Source organism: Dichotomopilus funicola (genome assembly GCF_033296635.1).
Source record: "Dichotomopilus funicola strain CBS 141.50 unplaced genomic scaffold C8A04scaffold_4, whole genome shotgun sequence".
In the NCBI taxonomy this organism is placed as follows: domain Eukaryota; kingdom Fungi; phylum Ascomycota; class Sordariomycetes; order Sordariales; family Chaetomiaceae; genus Dichotomopilus; species Dichotomopilus funicola.
The window spans coordinates 54,029-69,824 of record NW_026944025.1 but is presented as its reverse complement, the minus strand read 5'-3'; the positions used below and the strand labels follow the sequence as shown (position 1 = coordinate 69,824).

General features: G+C 56.7%; 5 protein-coding genes across 5 annotated transcripts; 2 read left to right on the top strand and 3 right to left on the bottom strand.

The window, feature by feature from the left end:
- Positions 1-611: 611 nt before the first annotated feature.
- On the top strand, positions 612-2,033 carry C8A04DRAFT_24874 (uncharacterized protein; the record flags this gene model as incomplete). The annotated part of the gene is made up of 1 exon (XM_062779334.1): positions 612-2,033. The coding sequence occupies one exon, from the start codon at positions 612-614 to the stop codon at positions 2,031-2,033; it is 1,422 nt and encodes a 473-aa protein (XP_062640452.1).
- Positions 2,034-2,666: 633 nt separating this feature from the next.
- On the bottom strand, positions 2,667-3,941 carry C8A04DRAFT_34304 (Der1-like family-domain-containing protein; the record flags this gene model as incomplete). Its single annotated transcript, XM_062782786.1, has 3 exons — positions 2,667-3,143; positions 3,555-3,652; positions 3,713-3,941. 3 exons carry the CDS (start codon positions 3,939-3,941, stop codon positions 2,667-2,669), a joined length of 804 nt encoding a protein of 267 aa, XP_062640451.1.
- A 1,017-nt stretch (positions 3,942-4,958) lies between these two features.
- On the top strand, positions 4,959-8,045 carry C8A04DRAFT_34302 (DNA replication factor C-like protein; the record flags this gene model as incomplete). The annotated part of the gene is made up of 4 exons (XM_062782785.1): positions 4,959-6,239; positions 6,310-6,419; positions 7,001-7,221; positions 7,297-8,045. The coding sequence occupies 4 exons, from the start codon at positions 4,959-4,961 to the stop codon at positions 8,043-8,045; spliced, it is 2,361 nt and encodes a 786-aa protein (XP_062640450.1).
- A 144-nt stretch (positions 8,046-8,189) lies between these two features.
- Positions 8,190-8,720, bottom strand: C8A04DRAFT_24870 (uncharacterized protein; the record flags this gene model as incomplete). Its single annotated transcript, XM_062779333.1, has 2 exons — positions 8,190-8,376; positions 8,551-8,720. 2 exons carry the CDS (start codon positions 8,718-8,720, stop codon positions 8,190-8,192), a joined length of 357 nt encoding a protein of 118 aa, XP_062640449.1.
- Positions 8,721-9,766: 1,046 nt separating this feature from the next.
- Positions 9,767-15,073, bottom strand: C8A04DRAFT_9266 (SAC3/GANP/Nin1/mts3/eIF-3 p25 family-domain-containing protein; the record flags this gene model as incomplete). The annotated part of the gene is made up of 4 exons (XM_062785420.1): positions 9,767-10,103; positions 10,287-10,625; positions 10,677-14,526; positions 14,560-15,073. 4 exons carry the CDS (start codon positions 15,071-15,073, stop codon positions 9,767-9,769), a joined length of 5,040 nt encoding a protein of 1,679 aa, XP_062640448.1.
- Positions 15,074-15,796: the final 723 nt, after the last annotated feature.

The following is a 15,796-nucleotide window of genomic DNA, read 5'->3' as shown; positions in this document are numbered from 1 at the left end:
TATCCATCCTTCGTCTGTCTTTTTTCTTTTCTTTCCCGTTGTTTCTTCCACGCGCCCGGGATTTATGACCCCTCTTGACGACTTCGCCGGTCTTTTCCCCCATCTGGAGTCCATGACTGTGGGTTGCGTGCTGAGTGCTCGCGGAGCATACAGTGCAACGGGGTCCGCACCCGGTGGCAACCAGACAGAACCAACTGCATACACACATCGGCAGCTAAGCCTTGCCTGGCCGAGTTGCTTTACCCATCTTGCTCTTCTGTCTGTCTGTCCGCTAGTTCTGTCTTGTCTTATTTGACTCAGTGTGCCCGGCCCCATCCTTTTTATTTTTGTCTTTTTTAATTTTCCATGGTTGCTATTTCGGATTTTCTCGGCACCCAACTGTGGTGTTTGCCAAGGTCTAAGTCGACGACAGCGACGACGACGACAACAACGGCAACAACCATATCCGAGTGAGACTGCGCTCGGGTAGCAAAAAGAAAGATCCGGTTCACACTCTCTCGGACAACCGTCAACGGTTGACGGCCAACGGTTTGCGACAGTGACTGGGAAGTCCCGTGCGTGCTCCCACTTGGGGGTCACCAAGAAACGAAACGACAAGAAAAGAAAAGAAAATGGCGTCCGTCAGGTTACTCGTCCTTCCACGGGGCGGGGATGCGAGTCACAGCGACAGCAGCGAGGGTGCAAGTACTCTCACAACCGGAGCTATTGCCGGCATCGCATGCGGCGCGGGCGCACTCTTCCTAGGCGCGGCGGGTCTCTTCATCATCTACTGGCGACGACAACGACGATACGACCGGGAGGATGACTCGGATTGCGATAGCTTCGATGGCGAGCGTCGCGGTGACATGGTGCCTGCGGTCACGTACACCATGGACTACAAGATGGACGGTCCACAACCAGAAGGGGCCGGCGACCACGCGTCCTCATACGCCTACTCACCCGAAAAGGTCCTGTCGCCCATGAGCACCTCTGACACGGCCAGCGCGATGCCGACTCACCCCGCCTACATCCCGCGGGTTCTAGTCCGGGGTTCATCCACACCAAGTAACCGCTCCGCCAGGACGACATCACCACCACCTTTCCCAACACCACCATTCCCATCAGGGGATCTCTATCCCAAGACCCAGCCGGACGACACCATCATCCAGGCTTACCTTGCTGCGGCACAGGCCGGGACCCCTCCCCCCCATGTCCGGCAGCAGCTACAGCTCCATCAACAGCAACAACAACAACACTACCGCAGCGAGTCCGAGTCGTCCTCCTCCGGTCTCCCAATCCAACATCCAGCCCAATTCCCTCCCATATCTGCCGCGTCCACACCACCACCACTCCCACCACAACCCCATTCCGCTTCCTCCACTGACGCTAGTCAACACCCCCTCCATCCCGACCACCAAACCCGGGCCACCAGCGGGCCCCAACTCCCCTCCTTCCCATACCCATACCCACAACACCTCCTCCAACAACAAGAACCCATCGCCGCCGGCCCACCGTCCCAACCTAACCGCAAACCCCGCGCTTACCCCCCTCCACCCCTTAATCTCGCCGACCCATCCTCCACTACTACTAGTACCGGCCCCATCGGCCCAACCCGCAGCAAATCCGAAAAACCCCTCCACGGCAAACTCGGCACCACCATCTCCGGACCCCTCGCCTTCCCCCATCTCGTCCCCGGTACCCTCCCAACGACAAATACCACTCCATCCGGCTGGTCCCGCGAAGAGGGCTCCGGCGGTATCAGCCACGATTCCTCCCACGGCGACGCAGGCGCGGATGACTCCACGGCCGAAGGCCAGCACCAACAAAAACGGTCGTTCCGCAGTCGGGCGTGGGGATTTGCCAGTGGTGGTGGGAGTGGAGGAGATGGGAGTGGTGGAGGGAAGGGGGATGACAATGGGAAAGGGAAGGAGAAGAAGCATAGGCGGAAACGGTCGAATCGGAATAGTGGTGGTGGAGGAGGGGGAGGAGGAGGGTATGCGGGGAATAGGCATTATGCGGAGATTGAGATTGGACGGGAGAGTGATCTTTGGTGATTTTTATTTTTTAAACTTTATTCCCATTTTGTTTGTCCCATTTTTGGAGAGGATACTACTTCTCTTGGTCCTGTTTCTCACTCTCTCTCTTCTCGCTGCCGCTTGTATGAGATGTACTGTACACACCAACAGACAAACACAACACTCCTTTTGGGTTTCTTGGGATTTGGATTCGCGTGGGTTTATTATACCAAGGCTACACGAGATACCGGCGTTTCCTGTTTATGGTTTATATTTTGTCTTTGGTTTTTCGTGGGGGTTAGGGGAATATATACCTCGGTGACCACTTGGGCTCCTACTATTCGTATGTACTCCCGGGCTTGTCATGTTATATCAATTACCCGGATGGGCTTCAACGGCTGTAAGCTGGCTTCTGCTTTGGGGTCCGAGGAGGGGGGCTACATGCATGGTAGGCCGAGGAGTTGACGTTGAAGGATGAATGATTCCAGGTCCGAGATATGGGGACACATAAACAGACCACAGAGGGTGTAGGCTAGTGGGTACTACCTGTGTAGAAATAACGTACTCGGACAGCAGTAGCAACGCGAAACAGTGTGCGAATACACAGCAATATCTTGGTATACATTCTAAAATTCGTACTGTTGGTCCGCACACATAAGTAGTGTAAATTGTCTAGTTCCCCCCCAGACGCTGCCCAGACCCCCTTGTCTTCCACGAGTCGGGCAACACCGACCCGGTCGACGCCCCCGAACTGTCTCCCGCCGCCGATCCGCCACTCACCCCGTGGGCGCCGCGCGGCTGGTGGGCGGCCGTGCCGTACTCCCGCTGTACCATCCGAGGTGTCTTGACCAACCACGAAACAAACCGCGGTGGCGTCATGATGTTCCAGCCGCCGCCAAACTCGGGCCAGAGGCGCGAGAGGAAGTCGTGCAGGTGCGCCGACAACAGGCCCGTGAGCTGGAGGGGAATCGCGGACGGGTCTAGGAGTAGTGACAATGCTAGCATGCACAGCGGGATGCTCTGCGCCGGCACGGTGAACACGATGAAGCCGGACTGGATGCCACGCTGATCCTGCGTTGCGGTGTACGCCAAGGCCATGATGAGGCCGCCAAGGAAGAATCCCCCGCCGAGGAATGCGCGGTTGAGGAACTGTGTTACTGTTGTTAGCTTCCCTTGTTTACGGGCGGCTTTTACAGTGTCTTCTGCGGAACGCCGGCGGAGATTCGATGGGAGAAGGACAAAAGGCCGAGAATCTATTTTCGCCCCCAGCAGAATCACAAGAGGAACCAGGTTGTTGAAATGTAGGGAGCAAAAAAACCACCCGAGCGAACGGAGAGCGTCGCGCGAGTCATCCATTAGACATCCCACCATCCCGTACCCCGACCGACCCTTTTATTATGCGAATGATGGGCCGACCGAAATACGGGGGTGATCTTCCTCGTTTCCAGGAACCGCAATGGTTGGGTGAAAGAGCACCATGCGGGCAGATATACGAGGGGTGTGTGTGTGTGAGTGTTGAAAAAGAGAAAAGAGAAACACAGAAAAGTGAGATGAACCTACAATGATCATGCCCCCAACGGTCATCAAATACCAGACCAAGTCTTCCTTTCGGGAGAACTTGGGGTTCGCCGTCTCTAGCTGCTTCAAATACTGGTATGCTGTTCTCCAAGTCAGACAACACTAGTCGTCAGAGAATTGTAGAAGTGGACTGCCCATACTGAAGTAGGGGTCCAAGATGATGCCGAGCTTTGGACCACTGAGGAAGAAGTTCGTTGCGAACCGCCATATCTCAGGTGGGAAGCGCAAGAGCCGATCCTCACCAAAGTACAGCCACCCATACGACACGAAACCGAAGTGCGCTGCGATTGACGTGACGACGATCAAGGTCGCCAAATTGCGGGCCATTGCTGGCGCCGCCCAGTAGGCGTCCATGACCTCCGACGGCATGGTCGTTGTGTCTGTGTGCGAGTGGGTTGTGGTGAGAGGGAGAGAGAAGAAAAAAGAAAAGTGGCAAGATACGAGGGGTTGTGCGCAAGAATTTTCGGTTCGGATTTTGGTGCCTCGATGTTTCGCGAGAAGCTCCCACGATCAGAACGCGAAAGTTAACAAGTCATGGCACGAAGATGGGGTTTGGGAAATGCAATAACCTAGGCAACAACCAGGCCAAGCAAGTCAGACGCGGCTCCCACGAGACACCGTTGGTGATTCGTGTTCTTTTGGAGCTGCGGAATTGAAAACAGGAAGAAATTTGCAGCAAACGGAAACGATGATTTTATGGAGGCAGGCACGGTGGAGCACCAAACGGGCCCGAGCCACCCGGCGGTTCGGCGCTGAAGTTCCGGTGAGCCAAGACATGGGAGCCCAAGCACTAAAAAAGCACCTCAGGCGGGTCAGACTCTGTTATTCCTGAGAAACATTGCATGTATGACACAGAGCCTCAAGACAACCCGAGAATTTCACGGTTGACTTTCCTCTTTCAATAAGTGCAAAAATCATGATGGAATAATTAGAATCAAATCGAAAAGTTTATTGCCCCTGTCTGCTCCCCCACATCCCCGTTGCGGTAGGAGAGATTCATCAGTAAATGGCCACGAAAACCCTTTGGACAACCCTTATTTAGGTCCTGTACTTCGTACCTTACTGGACTTTGTTCGTAGCTCTGTTGTGGATGTCCCAAGCATTCATGGATTCAAGGGATTATGACTCAAAATTTGCCGGAGGATATAAATGTCTTTGCATGGCCCTTCACGTGTTTTTTTTAAGTCTGTTCTCAAACCTGCCGTCAACCGAGCCCCAAGTTCTGCCCAATTCGCTCCGGTACCGCTCAAGTTCCATTTTATTCATCCCAATTGGGAAAATCGGGTGCGACTCCCAACTACATTTTTAGTTCCTCATACCCGTGACTCAAGCCAAAACAACACATTCCACACTCGACATATTTGAGAACAAAGCCTGGGGGCGACCATGGCTGGTTTCAATGGATTCCTCCTCGCCCAATTGAGGCAGTCGCGGGCCCAATTAGGCCGCAAGGTCACTTGGACTCCGTCCCGGGCCTACTCGGCACCTGCTAACGGCTCCATCCCGGCCGCGAAAAAGAAGTATGTGCCAACCAAGGGCAGCTACCCGCTCGGCTTCCGGGCATCCGGCACCATAGTAGGCGTCAAGCCGGGCAACACCACGAAGCCAGACCTAGCCTTGCTCACCTCAGACACCCCCTGCGCTGCCGCCGCGGTCTTCACCAAGAACAAGTTCCAGGCAGCCCCTGTTACCTTCAGCCGGAAGCTGCTCCAGGACCGAAACAACCAGGGCATCCAGGGCGTCATCATCAACTCGGGATGTGCCAACGCGGTCACCGGGAAAGGCGGGTTGGAAGATGCGGCCAAGATGGCCCAGGCGGCCGACAAGAGCATCGGCCAAAGCGACAGCACCATCGTCATGAGCACCGGCGTCATCGGCCAGCGCCTACCCATCGAAAAGATCCTCAACGGGATCCCCGCCGCGCACACGGCACTCGGCGGGTCCCACGACCACTGGCTGACCCTGGCCAAAGCCATCTGCACCACCGACACCTTCCCCAAGCTGGTATCGCGCACCTTCACCCTCCCCTCATCACCGGGCATCGAGTACAAAATCGCCGGCACAACAAAGGGCGCGGGCATGATCCACCCCAACATGGCCACGCTCCTCGGCGTCATCGCCACCGACGCCCCCATTTCCTCCGCCGCCCTACCCGCCGCCCTCAAGCACGCCGTCGACCGCTCCTTCAACAGCATCACCATCGACGGCGACACCTCCACCAACGACACCGTCGCGCTACTGGCCAACGGCGCGGCAGGCGGCAAGGAGATCACCGCGGCCGAGGAGACCAACGCCAATTATCTCGCGTTTCGAGACCTGCTCACGGACTTTGCGGCGGAGCTCGCCCAGCTGGTGGTGCGTGACGGCGAAGGGGCGACCAAGTTTGTGACGATCCGGGTGACGGAGTCGGCGAGCGAGGAGGCCGCGCGGCGGATTGCGAGTACCATTGCGCGCTCGCCGCTGGTCAAGACGGCGCTGTATGGGAAGGACGCCAACTGGGGCCGGATCCTGTGCGCTACGGGGTACTCGCTCATCTCGGAGCCCGGGCAGCCGGTTAATGAGGTGCCGGAGATTGCGCCTGAGAGAACGAATGTGTCGTTTATACCGACCGATGGCACGGCGGAGTTGAAGCTGTTGGTTAACGGCGAGCCGGAGAAGGTGGATGAGGTAAGTTGCCTGGACAGTAGTAAAGCGTGAGGAGAAGGGAGTATGTTGGTATTGTTGCTGATTGACGTAGGCGAGGGCTGCGGAGATCCTGGAGCTTGAGGATCTAGAGATTCTGGTTCGGCTAGGCCAGGGCGATAAACAAGCCACATACTGGACTTGTGACTACAGCCACGAGTACATGTGAGTGAAGGACAATCTCCCCAAGCAAGAACTCTGACTAACACATTCTACTAGCACCATTAACGGTGACTACCGGACATGAAACGTTTGTTGGACATATGGGCACGATGATGAGTAACATTATGTATAACGAATTCTAGACTCATATTTCCAATGTGCCAAAATCTACCTGTTGTACTACTTTCTTGTTCCATGGGTGTACATACTTTGTAATACCTTGGGTGTTGTCAAAGAGGAAGTTCTTCGAGAATAAGGGTTAGGGTTAATCTCGCACCCCACTTCACTTTAAATGGAGACGCGTGCCTGAACGCGTCGAGATTCCCAAAATTCCAACCTCCAAGAACCCGGATCACCAACATCAATCGATTCTCCTCGTGTTTAATCTTCCCGTACAATCCCCAGATCGGTACATAGGTGAATATAACACAATGCCAGCGCCACGAGCAGAAGAACCCGGCGAATCGTCGACCGCTGCGCTCACCGCAAACTCCAACGGCAGTCCCGCCTATGAGTTACCATGGTAGGACCGAAACCCAGCGTCTTTACGGGTGAAAATTAAGTACTAAATGTGTTGTTTCTAGGGTAGAAAAATACAGACCCGTTTTTCTCGACGACATTGTCGGCAACACCGAGACAGTCGAACGGTTGAAAATCATCGCGCGCGACGGCAACATGCCACACGTCATTATCTCGGGCATGCCTGGTATCGGCAAAACAACAAGTGTCCTGTGTCTGGCGAGGCAACTACTGGGCGATTCGTACAAGGAGGCAGTACTGGAGCTGAATGCCAGTGATGAGAGAGGTGAGATCCCCCCCAACGAATCCATTTCGCACGGTCCTTAGGGATACATATGTGGCTGACATTTGGGCCTCGCAGGTATCGAGGTGGTCCGTCAACGAATCAAGGGATTCGCGCAAAAGAAAGTCACACTCCCCCAGGGGCGGCACAAAGTTGTGATCCTCGACGAGGCCGACAGCATGACATCCGGCGCACAACAGGCACTCCGACGCACGATGGAAATCTACTCCAACACGACCCGTTTCGCCTTTGCATGCAACCAGTCCAACAAAATTATTGAGCCGCTCCAGTCCCGGTGTGCCATCCTACGATACGCAAAGCTCACGGACGCCCAGGTCGTCAAGCGGCTGCTGCAGATCATCGAGGCGGAGAAGGTCGAATACAGCGACGACGGGTTAGCGGCACTGGTATTCAGCGCCGAGGGCGATATGCGTCAGGCCATCAACAATCTGCAGTCGACATCGGCCGGGTTTGGGTTTGTCTCGGGGGACAACGTGTTCAAGGTGGTCGATTCGCCGCACCCAATCAAGGTGCAGGCCATGCTCAAGGCGTGCTACGAGGGCAACGTGGATGCCGCACTTGACACGCTGCGCGAGCTGTGGGACCTCGGCTACTCCAGCCACGACATTATCAGCACCATGTTCAAGGTCACCAAGACCATTCCTACGCTGAGCGAGCATGCCAAGCTCGAGTTTATTAAGGAGATTGGCTTCACGCATATGAAGATTCTGGAGGGAGTGCAGACGTTGCTCCAGTTGAGCGGGTGTGTGGCTCGCTTGTGCAAGCTCAACATGGACCCTAAGAAGTTTGAGCTACCAAAGAAATGATATGAGGGAGAGTTGAAGGAATGAAATAAAAAGATACCCAACACAGGAACGAGGACTGAAAAACGGTGATATGTACATTGATCCGTATTATGAGACAACGCTCCCCCCTTCTTTCCTCTAATCCCCGGAGACCAAATATTATCCTCATTGTCCCTTCCCACCCCCTCGGCCCTCATTCTCGTCATCATCCCCGTACTCCTTATTGAACTGATCCCACATGGCCTGTTCCTTTGCGGCCCGCCTCTGCACCCGCACTCTTGCTTCATATGCTCGCAGTCGAGCGTCTGCGTCAATCATACTCCCGAGTACCATCCCGGACATTTGCAGGTATCTACAAGGCGATCAGTATCTAATCTTCCATGTCACAACGACCCGCCGTCTCACAACCGCCATGTCGTATGAAAAGAATTGCGACCAGTGTGAAGTAGCGAGGTATGAAAAGAATAGACAGAGGCGAGGCGAAACGACCTAGAAACTAAAAAAGTGTCAAGAAGGGAGAACATACACCTTAAACTGAATCGTCAACCCCCGATACATGGGCGAGACCACATATCCAATCCCACCCAGTAGCGCCGACGCAACACCCCATTTGACCGCGCCCGACACCGCGCCCCGCGTGGCTTCCCAGGAGGCGTTCACTGCCTCTTCGTGTTTGGTGTCGTTGATGGAGGGCATGTTGTCTTGATTTGATCTCCTTTTGGGGGCGGAGTTGAGGGTAAGTGGGTTGAGGGCCGTGGTCGCGCGAGAGACGCAAAGGCTCGGAGTTTGTTCGGCGTGTAACGAGTTGAGAGATGGTGGACTGGAGCTGTGTTGAAGGGCGTGCGAGGTGAGTGAAAGATCGGGGTATGATGGAATGGATATCTTGGATCATTACTGTTTTTACAGTGTACGCGCCATTATGAAGGGGCAGCTTAGGCTGGGATGTCGAGTTGGAGATGAAATGTGAGGGATGAGCGGGCTTCGGAAAGCCGGCAGTCTGGATGAGATCATAGCGATTGATGTGGGGCATTTTGGGATGAGAGAGAAAACCACGATTCAATGGATTCGATGAACAAATAACACTATTTAAGCAGTTAATGTTTCTCTAACGTCCATAATGTAAGAGTAGAATGTCAGTTTATATACTTCTACTTCAGCATCAAGTCATGCGTTTCTTCTTGGGGTAATATTCGAGAAGTCAGGTTCAGAGCCATGCCAATGGCATGTTACACACATGCTAGTACATATGTACATAGCACGGTCTTAACCGACTCGTTGGGTTACCTAGCTATCGTTTTGACTTTCCATGTTTTTGCCTTTCCCTTGTCCTGCTCTCCGTGCTTTCGGTTCTCCAACTCGTCTCTCCCAACAGAGTACAGTTCATTATCGGCATTCGATGAATCTCTTGGTTTGCTAGGCACATCACTTAAAAACGTCTCACACAAGGGGTATCGCCTCTATTTTCTTCTTCCATACTTGTCCGTCTGGAAACGAGCTGTCCGTTTGCCTGACTGATCGACGAACTGATTGACTGATTACTTGACTGGCAGGTCGACCGGCAAGTTGTGACCACGGGGTATATCGATTCAATTCCACCTATTACCCTCCTCGCTAGTTCTTAACACCCCCGATTTACTTTAATCTATTTTCCCAACCAGCCCTTCCCCCATCCGAAAACCCAGTCTGCCAGCCCAACCCCAGCTGTTCCATCCATCATTACACCCCATCCCTTAAACAATCAATCACCCAACCATAGAATTCCCCTCCCGCTCCGCCTGATCCGCCCGATCCATAGTCTCCCTCAACTCCCTCAACATCCTCTTCGTATTCTCCACCATCGCCGCCGTTTCCGCCCGACCAGGCGTAACCCCGCTGCCCATGCTACTCCCAATACTCCCAATACTCCTTCTGCTCGCCACGCTCACACTTCTCCCGCGTTGGATCGCGGTGTCATTTGCACCGACGCCACTGCCGGGAATAATAACATCCAGACCATCTAACGCAGTATCACCACCGGCACCAGCACCAGCACGATCTCCCAAGCGGTAGTGGGAATGGTGATCAACGAACGACCCCGTACTTCTCTTCCGTTTCCCCACCGCCGCTACCGCGCCCACCGCAGGGCCCGTCACCGCTACCGCAGCCGTGGCTACAGGAGGCACACCTCGCTTCCGTACCAACGGCGGGGGCGGCATACTCCCCGGAGCAGCAGCAGCAGCAGCAGCAGCAGCAGCAGCAGCGGTAGCTGTCGAGGACTGCGACGGCAAAGGTAAATGTGGATCGACACTATGCCGCGAGCCAACACCGCCGTATCGACTCCGGCTGTGTTCGCGCGAGGACGAGCCCGGCTGCGCCTGGTGGTGATCCTGTCGCAGTCTGGCCAGCCGCAGTCGCATCTGTAAGTATGCCGAGGGCGTGGGCGAGCCGGCACGGCTGGTTCCGCGGCCAGTTCCGCTGGCGACGCTGGCCATTTCGATGTCTTGGTCTTGATCGTCATCGTCAGGGAGGACAACAGCGGTGTCGTTGTTGTCATTCTGGTCGGTGTAGATATGCTGATCAGGCGAAGAAGAGGATGTAGTAGAGAACTGCCGGTTACTGCTTCTGCTTCTGCTGGTGCCGAGCCCCCCAAACCCCTGTTTCCCAGCCCGGTACGACTTGGCCATGGCCTCGGGGACCCAGTTCCCATCGGGCATGGGCACAAACCCGCGGGCGCGCAGGTCCCAGTGTGTTGATTTGGAAAACCCAGAGGGACCACCACCATGACCACCAGTAGCACCGGCTAGCCGTTTCGCGCCAGGTTCCTCATCCGATTCTTCTTCGGCCGACCTCTTCCGCGAAAAGTTGGTCGTCCGCGTCATCGTCCCGCTTCCGGGTGGAAGCGACTGTCGGAACCGTGATGACCCGGCCGCAGCCGTAGAAGACGAGAAGGAGCCACGGTGGTTCCGGTTCAGGCTGCCAGGCGGCATGATCCCATCCCCATTCCTACTCCCATTCGCCACCGACCCGCTCGCCGACAGACTCCTCCGCGGCTCCAGCCCAAATTTCTCCCTCAGCGAGCGCGTCTTCCACCCTTCGCGCTTCTCGCCACCGCCACCGCCTACCACACTGCTCGTATCTGACGGCGCGGGCTCCAGTTCCAGTTCCGATTCCGGGTATCGGTAGGAGCGCGTCGCGCTGGCCATGTCGTCGATGGTACTGTTGTTGTGGTTGTTAACGGCCCTAGAGCCCTGCACCACACGGCGGGCGATAGACCGCGGGTCGTCGCGGAGATGCGTGAGGATCCCGCTAGCGATGAGCTGTTCCTCGGCGTGGCTGTGGTCGTCAGCGCTGAAGGCGACACTGCCGCGTCGACGGGCGTTGATAGCGGCCGCCGAAGCAGAAGCAGCAGACCCGGACGAAGCGAGTTGACTAAGACGGTTGGTATCTTCCCAGAGCCGTCTCTTCGCAGCGCGGCGTGCCTCGCGGTCGGCTTTCTCCTGTCGTTCCTGCAAACGCTTGTAGGCGATCTTTTCTTGCTCGCGATGAAGGCGCAGCTTCTCTTTGCCCTCGCGGAGGATGCGCCTTGTGGCGAGCGACCGGGCGATGTTGCGCCAGCGGTAGAGGTACTTGATGCGCAGCCGGTAGGTCTGGTATTCCCGGGCTTGCCGCCACGATTCTTCGTCTTCCTCCCGTCGTTTCCGTTCCGCCTCTTCGCGCCCAAAGTCCTCCCAGACATCCCACAGCATGTGCCGCAGGATTTCTTCGGTAAACTGCTCAAACAAACCGTCGTCGCCGGTCACATACCACTTGGTGAAATCACCCAGTAGGTCTTTCTTGGGCGGCGGCGGCGGCGGCGGTGGTGGTGCAGGAGGAGTGAGAACAGCCGGTGTCGAGGCCGGCTGGAACGGCTTATTCAACCCAAGCGCCGGGAACGAAGGAGTCGATGTAGGAGGCTGTGACTGTGAGTTAAGAATGATGGAAGATGGGGTGGTCGAGGCCGCGGAAGAGGGCGGGAAGACTTGGACGGCCGGAATCGCGGGCGTGGTCGAGGTTGGTTGCTGCGTTGCCAACAGTGCAGGTGTCGTCGTCGTTGGAAAGAGAGGCGCCCCGCCGCTAGGCGTAGCCGAGCCGAGGGTGGACGTTGGGAAGGCAGGAGTCGTCGTGGGTGCAGGCTCGGCGACGGACACAGGCGCGGTAGTCTGGCCTGGTGTTGATGCTGCGGATGGCTTGAAAACCGTACTGCTCGGGAATAGGGGGGCAGGCGGTTGGGCTGCGGGTGTCTGGGTACCGGCGGTTTGCCCAAAGAAGGAGGGCGTTGAAGCAGCTGGCATTCCTGCTGGGTTGGTTGCCGCGAAGGGGCTAGCTGCAGCTGGTGTTGCTGCCGCTGCTGCTGTCTGGCCGGGCTGAGAAAAGAACGGTGCAGCCGGAGCAGGTTGTGACGTGGTCGTCGAAGCGGCGGGTTGGTTAAATGTCGGAAATGGGGTTTGTCCTGGCAACGTCTGCGACGCAGGCGGAGCTCCAAAGGGATTATTGGACGGCGTTGCCGGTGCTTTCGGCGCAAAGCCCGGGAACGCAGGTGTTGACGCTGCCGTGGCTGTAGCTGTTGACGGGACACCGGCGCTGAAGGGTGAATTCGAAGCTGCTGCGCCAAAGGACGACGGGGTTGCAGTGCCAAAGGGAGAAGCGGCTGCGGTCCCAAACGCAGGCGGGGTCATGGTCGGCGTCGTTAATGCTTCACTGGCCATTGACAGATTCTCAGACGCCTGAGCACGCGGAACAAACAACTGATCATCGCCCTCCTTAGCGGTTGCCGTCGCTGCTGCTCCAGCTGCTGTCGAGGCCCCTCTGCCCGACTCCTCCTCAAAGATGGTGTTATAAATCACATAAGGCAGCGACTGCGTCGTGCGCTTCCGCTCGACCACGCTCCCTGAAAACGACTGCCGCACCCGCGGAGACGGCACCGGCTTCTTCTTATTGTTGATAAGCAGGTACGGCTCCGACACTGGGTTCTTCCCCTCGGGCACCCAGGTGGAAAACTCAAAGTTGTGCAACTCGGCAAACTCGACGGCCTCCTCGGGGGTGTCGAAGCGCAGCATCGCGTTGAGGTCTGCGGCCGTGATGGTCCGGGGCGCATCGCGGTGCCGGGCATAGCCACGCACCAGGTTCTTGAGGATGCCCTGGCGCACGCTGGTGAAGTGGACTTCGGCGATGCAGGCCATGGTGTACGACACCCGCACGTCCTCGACGATGGAGAAGTAGTTGGTAAAAGACGTGTCGGACAACGTCGTCGCAACCCGTGGCTTGATGGGACCTTTGGGCTCTCGCACGTCGTCCATGGCCTGAATCAGGGACAGTGCTGTCTGCATCTCTTCCGAATCGAACCAGTACTCCTTGCCCCATGTTGGGATCCTCCTTGCTATGGATGGATCGTGCGCATTCAGGAGCAGGTAGTAGGCCCTGAACTCTGGCTCGTTGTCGCAGTGGAAACCCTTGTCGCGGCACACGTCGTATGCTTCAATGAGCGACAGGATGGTCCTGCCTAGCTGCTCAATCTCCTGCTTCTGGTCAAAGTCCTCGTTGGCAAACCCCTTCCGTGACAGCAGGTGCAGCGCTGTGGCGTGAAACCGAGCGATCGTCTCAAAGCAGTAGACCACATCTTTCATTTCCTCCGATGACTTCTGGGAGTGAAAGGTGAAATCCTTGCGCACCGCTCGTGTCCGGTCCCATAAGAAGTTATGCATCGCCGGGAGGTTGCTCTCGGACTGGAGCATGTCGTTGAACAAGTAGTCGGTCGTTCTTCGCAGAGCATCAATAGATCGGACATCCATCGGTAGCGGCGCATCCTGGCCCGCAGCGGAGCGGCCGAACTTCTTGACCATCCGGGCCGTGTCTGGCCACATGGTCACCCCATCCGGACGCATCTCCTTCTCCTCCGACTTGACATCGTACTCGGCGATTCGAGATACCTGCTCGAACTCCGGGCACATGGACTCGCATATCCCCTTGAACGGAAGGGCATCCTCGAGCTTCCGCCTCTTGTCCGGGTCATCGATCAGATCAGCTTTCCTCAGCGTCGCATACACGCGGGTGCGGTACTTTTTGTATTGTTCCTTCAGGTTGTCGATAGCCGCACGCTTGCTGGGATCCCCTGGATCGGCATGCCACTTGGGTGGATGGAGGTTTTCCTTGTTGAGGTGGTCGTATAGCCTGTTCGCATAGTTGAAGGCAAAGTTCGACAGCTGCTTGGTCCGCTCGCTCGGGCCCCGATCCGAGGTCTTGTGGCCGCCGGGTTGACTCGGAGTCGGCTGGTAACGCTCCTGGCGTCCAGCTTGCCTGCCCTTGCCACCCCGCTGCGGTCGTGTCGTGTTGCTCGTTGGGCCTTGGGAAAATGGCTGCTTCGCAAAGGGGTTAGAAGCAGCCGTCGTTGGCGCCGTCGGCGCAGCATGCTGCGGCCCTGGGGCATGTCCCCCTCGTCCTCCAAGACCGCCGTTAATAGCCGGGCCTCCTCGTCCCGCAAAACCCCCTCGTCCAGCAAAACCTCCCCGTCCTGTAAAACCGCCATTTGTCACCGCAGCCGCAGGCTGCTTGTTGCCCGCAAACTTATTCCGGTGACCCATCGCGTTCGAATCGCTGGACTGAAAAGCCGCCGCCGCCGCCGTATGTGGTGGTTGCGTGGCTAGTGGTGACGGACTTCGCTTGTTTGCCTGCCGTACCAAGGGAGCCGCAAGTCTGTTATTATTCGCGGGTCCTGCCGGGAACGGCTTGTTCTGCACGCCTGGTGACTGTTGGCGATTCCCAGCTACGTTGCCAAAAGTGGCCTTGGGCCCGGTCGGCGCTCCGAACGGGACTGCCGCAGATGGCGCGTTGTTGGCGGTACCAGGCGGCGCTGGGGCCCCAAAAGGATTCACCTGCGCAGAAGTCGCAGCGGCAAAGGGATTCACCGTCGGAGCTGGAGCGCTAAAGATTGGGTTGAACGGGGGAGCAGACGGGCCAGCAGAGGGAGGTGCTCCAAAGGGATTGTGAACCTGGGTTGGGGGTGCCCCGAAGGGGTTGTTAGCTGGCGCCGCCATGGTGTGTAGGGTAACGCATTGGCGATGAAAACCCGAAGGGGGGGGGTGGTTGGAAATTGCGGCGGGATGTAGATATCAATTATCGAGGATTAGGAGAGGAGGGACGGGAAGTGAGAGAATCGAAGCCTTGCGAAGCGGGAGTCGGCGTCGCGTGGTGGAGTGGGAGGTCTCTCGACACGTCGGCGGATCGCGAATACGGATCGAGACCAGGATGAGGTGGGTGAGGATTTACCAGAGGGAGCGGATCGGTCGGTGTACTGTGTAGGACCTAAGAGTCGAAAGTCTAGTCGGCCTTTGGTCTGCGGTCTTCGGTCGATCGGGTCGGGCGGTAAAGGACCTTATTCCAGGTTCCGGATTCCAGTTTCCCGATTCGAGGTTTGAAGAACAAGCCCAATGTTGAAAATCGTGGAAGTCGTGGCGCGTAACCGTAAAGAGCACGACAAGGCGCTGCTCTAGGGGACCGCGCAAATACAGACTCGAAGCAACATCGACTGCAGAATCTCTTGTTTCAACCGGGTTATCGCAGTCATTTATTTGAGAGGACAAAATAGAAAAACAAAGGTTGAGGGGAGGGTCGGATTGGCGGAGTGCGCCGCAGTCGACAATGACCGCGAAACGTTGTGCAGGGAAAGTCTGCATTCAAGGCCCAGAATCTCCGGCACGGGTCAGAGTCGCATGCTGTGGATTCTGCCGCTTTGGCGCTAACTGGGTAGGCGGTGAGCT